General features: G+C 41.7%; 1 protein-coding gene across 1 annotated transcript in view; it reads left to right on the top strand.

The window, feature by feature from the left end:
* Nucleotides 1–3,428: 3,428 nt before the first annotated feature.
* The window catches only part of LOC148501117 (neuronal pentraxin-2-like), a 37,344-nt gene continuing 28,126 nt past the window's right edge, over nucleotides 3,429–12,646 (top strand). Inside the window, exon 1 of the mRNA XM_088451016.1 lies at nucleotides 3,429–4,412. Coding sequence (XP_088307142.1) covers nucleotides 3,549–4,412 — 864 coding nt within the window. The 5' untranslated portion in view covers nucleotides 3,429–3,548. The remainder of the gene's footprint in view (nucleotides 4,413–12,646) is intronic.

Below are 12,646 nucleotides of genomic sequence, written 5' to 3'. Positions count from 1 at the left end.
TTTTTTGTTTTTCGGTTTTGGTTTTGGATCTGGATTTTTTCATAAAATATCATAAAAACAGCTAAAAATCACATAAAATGGGCCTGTTTTTGTTCCTACAGTATTATTAACTACAATAACATTTATTTCCAGTCATTTCCAATAAATTTTGACCACCTCACAATATTATTTTTTTCATCTAGTTAAGGCCAAAAGGTTGCATCCAGCTAGCTGGTTGACTAAGCCAAGTGACACAGTGGGTGGCACTAACATGTGGCAGTTCAGCTTCCAATTTCCAACACGGAAACAGTGTGTTATACAGTGTGGATTGTATACACCAATAGTGCACTTACTGTGACAGTAGTGTCGGCAGAGCGGGGTAGCTGACAGTGTTCTCAGTACATGGAATGGCAGTGCTGTGGTGCTGGCAGTGTCCTCATTGAAGGGTACCGGTGATGTCAGCAGTGCTGGGGTGCCAGCGGTGTCTTCAGTGCAGGTTTGCTGGCTGTGTCGGCAATGTGGGGGTTGCTGGCAGCATCCTCAGTACATGGAATGGCAATGCTGCGGTGCTGGCAGTGTCCTCTTTGAAGGGTACCGGCGATGTTGGCAGTGTGGGGGTGCCAGCAGTGTCTTTAGTGCAGGTTTGCTGGCTGTGTCAGCAGTGCAGGGGTTGCTGATGGTGTCCTCAGTACATGGAATGGCAGTGCTGCGGTGCTGGCAGTGTCCTCAGTGAAGGGTACCAGTGATGTTGGAAGTGCAGGGGTGTCAGCGGTATCCTCAGTGCAGGTTTGCTGATTGAGTTGGTAGTGCAGGGGTGTTCTCAATGCAGGGTGCCAGGCGATGTTGGCAGAGTGGGAGTGCAAGCGGTGTCCTCAGTGCAGGTTTGCTGACTGTGTCGGCAGTGCAGGGGTGTTCTCAATGCAGGGTGCTGGCAGTGTCGGCAGAGCAGGGGTGCCAGCAGTGTCCTCAGTGCATGTGTGCTGACAGTGTCGGCAGTGCAGGGGTGCTGGTGGTGTCCTCAGTGTGGGAGTGCCGGCAGTGTCGGCAACTATTGCTCCAAAACTCTGTATAAATCACAAAACCACATCACTTGGTACCAAGCAGCACAGAGCACAAAAATAGGCTCAAAGTCACAAGATAGAGAAAAAGTTACTTTTTCATTATGTTTCTTTTTCAACAGCTTGCCTAACACCAAGGCCTAATATATGTAATTATGTCTATCGGTTGCAGTAGACTGCAATTTATTCAATCTTTATTTTTTATTTTCAGATACATTGTTTCCAAGTAAATTCTGACCACCTTTTTTATTTGACAGTTTTTGCTTATGCAATTTTTACTGTGAGCCAATCCTCTCAATTGTATGTTCACCCAGGTGAGATTTAGGGGTAAATTTACTAAGAATCGAGATTGGTCGAGATGACAATCTCTGGTGAGTTTAGGCACATTTTTCATCTTGCAAATTTACTAAAGGCAAAGTTGGGTGAGTTTGAGAGAGATTTCTCTCTTCTCACTCGTAAAACTCGGGTTAGATGGCAAACTCAAATCAACTCACCACCATGAATACTTAGAAGTCTATTTATGAATTGTAGAAAAGCTTTACGGACCTGGCTGCGAGTTGGACTATGCAGCATCCATGTGTGCGGCTTTTGCCAGGCTTGCATCTGCGACTTTATGTAAATACTGCTACAAGCACTTCCCTGGTGTACAGCTGTGCATCTGAGTGGGCAAGGACTGAGACGCCCACTTTTAGCATCTTTAGATGCTAATATACCACTTGGTGGATCTTTAGACATAACTATCGGTCGCACCATTGAAACTTGCACCAGCCCCATGCTAGGTGCAGATTCTCTATCAGATTATGGCCTCCAAAGTGAGCGATGAAGCGTCTGAGGGCCTTGTTCACTACAGATCTCTACTGCGATCGCAGCTACGATTATGCATGCAGCCAGCTGCGAAAATATGCTAATGAATGCTGTTGCAATGCTGTCGCACAGCCAGCATAGAGAAACCAACTGCTGCCCACTATTGCTATCTCACATCTGTAATACCTTGCAGTTCCGCATATACATCGGTAACATCGAGTAACATCGGCCCCTCGCGCAGAATTACAGCAAGTCTGACCTTACTCAGAGATTGTTAACCTCGTTGTACGCCGTGAGTACTCAAGTTGCGTATGCCATCGCAGTGACTAATTTCTGCACACCCATGCAACGGCATTCAAATGGCAAACCACGCCTGCATTTTGACAACCCCCGTAAACGCTCACTGCCTGTCAATCACTCTGCGATGGCTCTCCATGGTCTGTGTAATCACAGTGAGATCACAATGATGCCCACGCGCATTGCGATGCATACGTATGCACAGTACGCAACAATCTGAGTACGGTTTAGCAGTTGCGATCTTTGCTGAATCAGACCCTGAGTTCGCAGCCAGTTCAGCAGACATTTGACACTCCCATAACATGCCTATAAGACGGACCATCTCCATGCGTCCACGTAGCCACCTCTCTGACACCTCCCAGTAACTGCCCAGGAACGTCAGCTACCTTCGAAGGTCACTTGTTCTCAATTGCAGGTATCATTATATATAAAACTATTAAAGGAAACTGAGGACTGTAGTTGGGAACCATTGCACAGTCTCAGAGGTAGTGTTGATACAATTCCATTCAATAGAAATGTATATACTGTATATTATTGGTCCCTTTGAAATGCAAATCTACATATGTGGAATAATGCAGATGCACACTCTAAGCACTAAGAATACTGATTATCAATATATATATATATATATATATATATAATAAACTCTAACTATTAACCATGTTAATTATTAGAGTTTACCATATATATATATTTTGATAATCAGTATTCTTAGTGCTTAGAGTGTGCATCTGCATTTTCCCCTTTATTGTGCATTACAACTACAGGTCTCAGCATGGCAGCACCTCTTATTATGTTTAAATTAGAATGTGCAGCCCAGCCCCCCTTTTTTTGCTGTAAATGTATAGGATCTGATTCAGTGATGGATATGATGCCGATATGTGTACTATTTAGCACAGTATTCTGTTTTTATATGCACTGTTTTAAAATAGAGACTGTCTACGCAGTATTGCAATCAGTGAATCTCAGGATAATAGGACCTGCTGGATTTACACTGACTGTCTACAAGTGATTCCAGGGCACAAATAGTTTACCAGGGCATCATCTCCTTAAAGTCCTCCTGAGTTCATTAGCTATGTTTAAAGTAAGTCTTTGATCTGCTCTCGTTGCATGTAGGACACCCAGCTTGGAGGAAGGGTTGGGCCTCCAAGGGATTTAAGAACATTAGTATTCTACCTAATGCCACTTCCAGACCAGGTTGCTGGAAAAAGAGAGATATGGAATAACAACAGAAGAGGATTTGATTATTACAGAGGGAGGTGACATTCGAAACGCAGCAAATCAGTTTCTAAAACCCTTTGAATGTCATCTGTCAACTAAGAAGGACAACTTGAACAAAGCAAGAGAGAGAGGCAGTCAGCAAGGGACTGAATTTCCAGCTTCACAAAGTGGTATCTTCTTGGGACAAAGATGAAGCTTTTCCCACTTTTTGTGGTGGGGTATACTTTACTGGCACAAATCTGCTTGGGTGAATATTCCCCTCCAAAATTTGTCTGCACCCCAATGCCTGTAGATATGGACTGCCAGCCAAACATGCAGCGACATAGTCCAGGTGTTGGGGGACACTGGGTAGGCATGCAGGAGGAAGCAAAAGAAACCATATTACATCTGCGTGAGACAGTGGTCCACCAGAAGGAAACAATCTTAGATCAGAGGGAAACAATACGAGAACTAACTGTGAAACTCGGCCGTTGTGAAGGCAACCCTCACAGTAGGGGGCATGAAGAGAGTCATGGTCATACTCCCGAGCACGGACAAGAGAGGGAACATGGACATGACGAAACCTTTGGGCATGACAGAGAGCATGGTCACAAAAGGGAACATGGTCATGAGTATGAAGAGGGGCATGAAAGAGAGCATGGTCACATAAGGGAACATGGTCATGAATATGAAGAGGGGCAGGAAAGAGCAAGCAGACATGAATGGGAACATGGTCATGAGAGAGAACATGGACACAAGAGAGACAATGGACATGAATGGGAAGAGAGGCATGAAAGAGACTATGGACATGAGAGAGAACATGGGAATGAACGAGACCATGGCCCTGAGAGAGAGCACCCTCATGGTTATGAAGATACCCATGGACATTTCAGAGATCATGAATACCATCATCTCACTCACCGAGAATACCGGGAACAACCAGAACATGACTCTTATCGCAAGTCAAGCGTTCCACCCAATACAATGGAAGACCCCCCAGAGGTCACACCATCTGGAATTCCTCAGATGGAAAGAATGCTGGACTCACTGAAGGACAGACTCGAACATCTTCAGGTACCCAGACTTATCATGCATTTATATTTTTGAAACTAAAGCAATACTCTGTATTACAGGTATCATGTTAATGAACATGACTGTTTTAACAAGCTGTGCATGTTCAGCCTCGGTAGCTTGTCACAGCAACGTAATGTAATGCGACTGTGTGACTATTCAGCCAAGAAAAGTTTATTTTCTTTATCAATACATCTTCTTATGTATGGCTTTGGGTTTAGGGTATAAACAATATGTAAACAAAATTATATCTTTAATTTATTTTGTAACTACACATTTTCAAACCATTGCTTCATGTATTCATGAGAATAAATAATATACGATGTATGAGTGCATGTTATTGAAATTGCAACTTTTATGTAGGTTAGATGCGTTTTCTGGGGCTTGTATGTCTTTGTCTGTAATCATCTCATGTGAGTGTGTCTGCCATAAAGTGCTCATATCTGCTTTTGAAATATTTACTCACAATTCTTTATAAATACTATGACAATGTTCTTTGTATTTGGAGGGGTACATTTGTTAAAACTTCTGAAAAGGAATAAAGGAGGTGCTGAACATAGTAACACCTTCGCTGCCCATTGGTGTTGCCAATAGCAACACCAATCAGCAACCAAAAAGATTCTAGTTATCATTTTTAGAAGGTACTAGGTAACTGACTTTTCCTTAATATATCTAACCCTCAGCACTCTTGACATTTTCACAGTGCACAGTTTTCATAAACAAAGATAGAAGTATTAGATCCAAGGATAATTTTTACAGCATTTCACTAATATTCAGAGTATAAATAATTAATAATAATTTTTTAAACTGTGGATCTGCAATTTTTATCACAAAGCAATTGTTTCTAGCACACGTTAAATAGCTTGAAAAATGGAGCACATTTTATATTGTTTGTCATAACTTATTCTTTTTTTAATGTTATTTAAATCAATAAAAACTATTTTCACAAGGTAGAAACTAGAAAGTAATCCATAACTAGCCTATTGTAAAACAGATTACAAAAGAACAGACTGCAGATGGGCTTTATCCAGTTAAACATTAGCTAAATCATGCTATTAAAACTAAGTAAAGTGCGAGCATTGGCATAACAGAACACGGACATGGTGAGAAAAGTGGAAACTCCTGCGGCGTTGGCTGAAATACCCAGATCTTACTTTGAACTCTTGTGATCTGTTATAATAACCAGCGTTTAATCAGTCCACTTTATGTTTGAAATTTGTACCTTGTTGTTAGCCTGTGCACAGTTTTAGAAGTCCTCACTCGAATTAGGCAAAATGTTTGTACTAAGGTGGCTCCCCCCACCCTAGCTAAATCCCTTTGGCCTACTACCTGCAGGCTGCAGCTGTTTTTCCTGGGGCTCTGCCGGTTATAGAAAGCAAGCCAGCATATCACCACATTAAAATAGCGACTGAAGGGTGGCTTATTATTATTGGTCCTCCTGCTCACACTCATTGCTACAGTAGTTTTCAGCCAGTGGAGTAAATAACTGCACAAAATATGGTGGTGTAAACCATAGCAACCCATCAAATGTAGCTGTCATGTTTCTAGTACAAAAATGTCTGATTGGTTGTCATGGGCAGGGGCAAATGCATTATTTCTAGAGAGGGGAGGGTTTCCGAACACTTGATTTTAGTGCCAGTGTGGCCAGCCCATGAAGGGGGCATTATTAACATGTAACAAGCTATAGTCTGCCTTATACAAAGTGCAGTGCATGATCCTGAGCTGAATGTTCTGTTTTCTTTCTGATATGGGCACCAATCTACAATCCGAGTCTTCTGCTCTGCAGAGCATTGGAGCAAGTCCGGGAGTCTAGGGCAGCGGCAGGAGAACAAAGCACCAGTCCTGAACATATATATATGTTGGTCTCCCTATACACTGGGAAATGTATGTAATACAGATTTAATATTTAACAGTATAGATGGCCTATAGCCGTTTTGGTGGAACGCCCACAATATTTTTGATCTCGTCTCCTCTAGAAGCACCCCTATGGCTGGTATAAATAAGTAAATAAATAATTATTTATTTACTTATTTATACATCATTGTGAGTGTTTAAACATGGTGAGTGCTGGGTTTTCTGTTTTTATTATTTAAGCAATGTGGTCACAGGCCACTTGCACCCCAGTCCTGGGAATGGCGAGTGCAGGTCTGCACCCCAAATCTAGGAGTGGCGAGTGCAGTGGATTTCTGACTTTATTTATGCGGTTAATTTTTATTAACCTTTTGTGATCATAGCTTTCTCATGCACCCCATGTGCAAACTCGTTTATATTAACCTGTGTCAGCTGTCTTTTTGGTAGTGTGATAGAAGCTATGTCAGGTGACTGCCTTACCTTTAAAAGCCATTAGCTGGCAGGTGAGCTTTAAACCAAGTAACATTTTTTCAGTCTAAACTATGTGATAGCAGCTAACAGGTTTCCATCAGTGTGACGGATAGTGTAGGACCTGCAGAAAGTGGGGTCCCGTGATGTGGGCTGCGGGCTTAAATGCATTGATCAATCCATGAACTAAATCCCCATTATTTATTTACTTATTTATACATCATTGTGAGTGTTTAAACATGGTGAGTGCTGGGTTTTCTGTTTTTATTATTTAAGCAATGTGGTCACAGGCCTCTTGCACCCCAGTCCTGGGAATGGCGAGTGCAGGTCTGCACCCCAAATCTAGGAGTGGCGAGTGCAGTGGATTTCTGACTTTATACCTCAGTCAATTTGATTTAACCATCTGGACTCAAGCATGGATATCCTTAAAACCTGGACTGTAATGGCAGAGTTTGGGAACCTCTGCCATATGGATTGACTTAGTAAAGCGCATAATTTACCAATAGATTGTTAATTTGTGTTTGACTTCATCTGCTACCATCATCCATCCATTTATATTTTGTAACATTTCTCCTCACCTGATTGGCTGCATGAAGAGAACACAGATGAAACAAGATATCAAAGAGTTGTGAACCGTTGTAAATCAGCCGCTAGCAAAGTAAAACTAATTTATCTCATCATATAATTAACCATTTATTACATTTGAATCTGCATTTACAATTATTTATGTGTTTTTGTACATATGTTGTTAGTATCACTTTAAAGGGGATCAATCAACAGAAAAAATAAGTCTTAGAAATTAAATTAAGATTTGAAACAATTAAATTATTTTTTCAGCAAAAACAGTATCAGAAGAAGTCGTATTTTACTTGATAAGTTTTTACAGCTAAGCATCATATAAGACTGGTAGAATCTGCTGCAGACTAAGGGCTCATCATGTAGACAAGTGTCGTCTAGACACGCTAGTTCTCCATTCACTGATGGATAATGGGCCAAAACTGCACCGTCCTGCATTCCTGAGCACAAGCATTGATAGAACACAGCACATCTACACTATCCACATCTGCATCAGACATTGTGCTGGTCATATACTCTTACTTTCAGGGAATAATGAGGTAAAAAGCTCATTATTGCACATTTGAGGCCCAAGACGGAATGTGATTGATGTGATTATTATTGGACATGTGGGTAAACACAGAAAAAGGGGAAGGTTTCAGTGCATTGATGAATAAGGATTAATAGTATATCTGCTTTGCATCATGAGATACAAGGAGGTATCTGATTTAAATAAAATATAACATTTATTTGTGACAACCACACAATAAACCATTGAAAATTATATATGTGTATATGCTCCTTGTATATGTGAAATATGTATTTTATAAAAAAAAAAAAAGATCAGTTGATCCACATTTACACCGTAACTCTATATTAATATTAATAAGAATTGCAATACCCATCAAGTTGGCTTGGGCTTTTAATTGGGAGTAGCAGCTCCACTAATAATGTCATCAAAGTTGCATACACCCATTGCAATCCCATTTGCAGACCAAAGCTTCCTGTGTACCTTTAGGTAGTCCGATACAGGCAAATAATATCCTTCAGAATATATTTGGCTCCCAAGAAATAAATCAGTAGCATGTGATGGTCTGTGGGCTGTTCGGCTTCAGCCGTCATGGCTTGTATGTACTTCAGTGCACACTAGGAAATGGTCCACCCAGACATGGATACCTCAGATGAAGCTCCTATTTGGTTTGTGGCTAGGTGGCTCCGATGGTTGCAAGGGGAAATAGTGGAAATGTGTGTTGTTTGGCTGAAAGGTTCCTCGGTCAATGCGTTTCTCTCTAAGGACTTTTTTAAGACTGCATGATAACAATTGTACTTAGGTTGATGGGATTATTATTGGACATAGTGGTAAACACACATAGGAGATTAATGCTTTTGGCCTGTGTTTGCAATTTATTCCTAAAAAGGCTAGAGTGATAGAGGAGCAAGCCCTAGCACCAAATGACTCTAATTAAATATGTATGGAACATGAGTGCTGAAATTAGCATACTATCAAGGGTATATTTACTAAAGTGAGAGTTTTGTCGAAACTGGATTATTGGCTGAGACAAGATCAGTTTAAAATTGAATCGCAGCAACACTATCTTGCGACTGGCCGCAAGACGCCATTTTGCGAAATGGCCGCCTATGCGCCATTTTAGATAAACTCACACTTTAGTACATGTGGCGATAATACTATTAGCATCATGCGAATGCATCCGTGACCATCGCCATAGGTTACGGCGATTCACCAAAAGCCCATTTCATTACTTTACGTATTATAAAGGATATATATTTCAGAAATGGCTTTACAGTATACCAAAATTGGATTGCATTAGTTGAACAGAGCAAATGGGCAAGTGACAACTAGATTGTATAGATAAGCTTCCTGGATAACGTCTGCTCTCACTCCAGGTGGCCCGGCTAGAATAAACACCTTACATTAGCAAGCTTCCTGCAATGAAATAACTTCAAAGCCTAGAGTGTTATCTTAGGTTTGACTCTTGTAGCTGGGTTAATTTGCATCCACAAAAGAGTCTGGGAGAATAAAGAGCTTATCTTTTGAGCCTGGGAAAGGTGGGGGGGCTGCTGAGAGAGGGGGCATGTGGAACTAGAAGGCTCAGCATTCAACACTACTAGGTGTTCACTTAGTAAGTGAGATTTAAGTGCACCATTCCTCATACACACATTAATACGCACAATTGCGCTGTTAACTAGTCGCATATTAGCGAATGCATAAGACCTTGTATGAAAACACTGTTTTATTAGCTTCATGCGCACGCATCTGTCCCAAGTTAACTAGCGTCTTTATATCAAACCCTGCATACTCACACATTACATATCCACATAAAAGGTTTAATAAGCTTTAAGGTATAAGATTTAAGTTTGTTCAGTTAGTATAAATGCTGTGAAATAAAGATATTTGATAACTAAGGTTTTATACATGCTAAGAATGCCGTGTTTGGTTTCGTATTGATGCGTACTCTTTCAACAGAATTCCGGTATTATCGGTGTGGAGATCGCATCATGCATTCTCAACTTATGGACCGCAGAGACTTCAAGCAACAAAATGTATATTATATGAACAATTGTTAGGATGATTGCATGGGGTGGGAGGGCAGAGACCCCCAGTTGTTAGAGGCTGGGATGAGTCTATTTGAACCAGCCTGTTAAATGCTCTGTAACAGATGCTTCCCATCTGGGAACCAGTGGCATAAGCAAGAAACTTCTCTATTGTCCTGTCTATTCTGGGGGGGTATAAATATGTGTGCTCAAACACTGGGTTCTTAGTCTTTTTGCTGAATGCGGAATGACGACGGGGTTTCTTGCTGATGCGTAATTTCTGGACCAGAAAGCATGGCGTATGTATACTGTACTTGGGGTCTGTATAATTCCTTTGCGTCTAATTGTGTCTGGATCAATAGCGTATAACTGACTGTACTTTTTACTTGAATAATACTTTGTCCTTCGGACCACACGTTCCAAGTCTGGAGTCTTTTATTTACTGTATGACTGCGTACACATTGGCGTCATCCTTAGAGGTTTATAGGTAGGATTTTAGAAGGTACAGGCAGGGGTATATAGAGGTTCTGATCCAGTATCATCAGATGGGGGCTCATCGAGTGAAGTCACTTACCTACTCACACGGCACATACGGCTATCGATATCTCAGCAAAGGGTGGAGTGGCCACATGCAGGGTTTTCCTGCAACCGCTTTGTGCTGAAAAATTGTTATCCGTTTTTGTGTGAGCTAAGGAAGCTGACTAGAATCCAGGGACAAGAAAGGAAAAAGTTTGTTTTCCTTTGTTGATAGAACCTAATGTTTAAAAGGGTGCCACAGTATTGAGTACGCGGCTGAGTCGCAGTTTTGCGCATAGTAAAGACGCACTTTTCCGTACGCAGCTAAAAAGTAATTATACGGTTGTGTGGTAGTCGCATTATTGTGTATGCGGCTGGTCGCACAATAGCGTATACCTACTTCCGGTTCTGCTGCCACGTGTTTAGACAAAGCCGTTGAGGTTTACATTTTTCAATTGTTATCAATATCTGGGTTAATGTGTATTTTCTGCGCAGGAAAAAGTGTGTAACAGTGAGTATGTGTTGGACAGTTAAGGGTATCGTATGATCCTTAAGGGCTAGGTGCAAGGGTTAGTCTAGCCGCTCGGTAAGCAGCTTACCGTTCAGTACACAGAGCAGGTGTATGGTTTGTTATTTTTGTTAGGGACCGGCTCTCAATGTGACTGCAGTGTTCAATAATAAGGTTGGGTTATTTGAGCATTGTAGTTGAGCCGCACTAGGTGTGATTGTGAGCTGAGAGATAATAGGTGAGCGGGGGCATCTAGAATTTCTTCCGTAGGTGAGCGGGGGCATCTAGAAATTTCTTCCGTAGGTAAGTGAGAGTATCTAGATTGTCTTTCACCAGTTTAAATCTTTATTGAAAAGCATAGGATTTTGTCTCAGAATGGGAGCCATGCAAACAGTAGAGATGTTAGACAATGATGTGCTGCTAATGAAAGCTCCAATTGGATCGGCCCGTCGTATTATGCATACTAAGTACGGTACTTATGCAATAAGGTATTGTGATGTATGGTTTAAAATGACGATGAAGAGTGTTAGACCGTTTCCCAGAATTGGTAGTTTTGATAAGGATGTATTAGATAATGTCCGGGATCACATCAGTTTGATGCGCTCCCGAGAGAAAAAGGTCAAATATTGTGAATGTTTAAAATTGTGGCAGCATGAAGGGGATGTGTGGCTTAAAAATGTGCAAGTGACGCAAACTAGCGTTGCGAGCACATTGCCAGAGAATACATCCGCGGCGCTAAATTGCAATACGGGCGAGCCGCCCAATGGCGCGCACGTGCGGCAAGGTAGCGTTGTGGAGAGTATTGCCAGCAGTTCACGCTCACCTCCCCCACCTTATGTGGATGGAGGTGCAAGTACAGTTACCAAAAATAGCAGCAGCAGATTAAACCCCCAGCCAGGTAACCAGGTCAAAGGTAGCAGCGCTGCCGATCTGCATCCCATTCGGACGATAACTGTTCCGAATGGAAATGCAGACGCGAACGGTGTAGTGCCCACGAGAGAAGTAGTAATGCATCGTCCCTGGACAAGAGCAGAACTAAATTCCATCATAAATGATTTCCCCGATCCAAAAAAGGAACTAACCAAATGTCAAAGATTTTTGAGGAATTTGGGTAGTTCTCATGAACCAACTAACAAAGATTGGCGTGTGGTGTTAAGGGCCTGTCTACCACGCAATACCGACGTGACAAAATTTATCAAGGATTGTGTATTGGATGGTGACGTTCCCTTAACAGACCAAGTAAACCAAAGTAACATTTCCCGCATTGTAACTCAATTGGGTATATATATTTTCCAGTAGTAGTTAACTGGAACAAAATTTTCACAATTAAGCAAAAGGAGAGTGAATCGGCAGAGAATTATTGCGACCGGGCTCTGCAGGCTATCAACCAGTACACTGGGTTAGAAAATATTAAAGATAGCACTCACCACAGGGGAATGATAGTCACGGTACTCATGGACGGTCTGAAAGACGACTTAAAGACTCGGGTTCAGACCTCACAACCTGGCTGGAGGGGAGTCACAATAGATACACTCATAGAATCTGCCATAGAGCATGGTAAAAATATCACCTAGAAGAGAGAGACCCAGAGCGAAAAACGAATGGCTGTCAGTATCCAAGCTCTGGAAGGAATGACAATAACATCACAGCCAACCGACACACCTGCACCCACACTCACACCTGCACCTGAACAATTACACATCCTCACCAATCCCACAACAGAGCAAACACATCCTTACCCGTCATATCATACACAACCACAGGTCTCATGCTACCCACAAACTTC

Source organism: Taudactylus pleione, unplaced genomic scaffold (assembly GCF_031769625.1).
Source record: "Taudactylus pleione unplaced genomic scaffold, aTauple2 ptg000535l, whole genome shotgun sequence".
Classification (NCBI taxonomy): Eukaryota; Metazoa; Chordata; class Amphibia; order Anura; family Myobatrachidae; genus Taudactylus; species Taudactylus pleione.
Note: the sequence above shows the minus strand (reverse complement) of the source record. Positions and strands in the feature narration are given on the sequence as shown.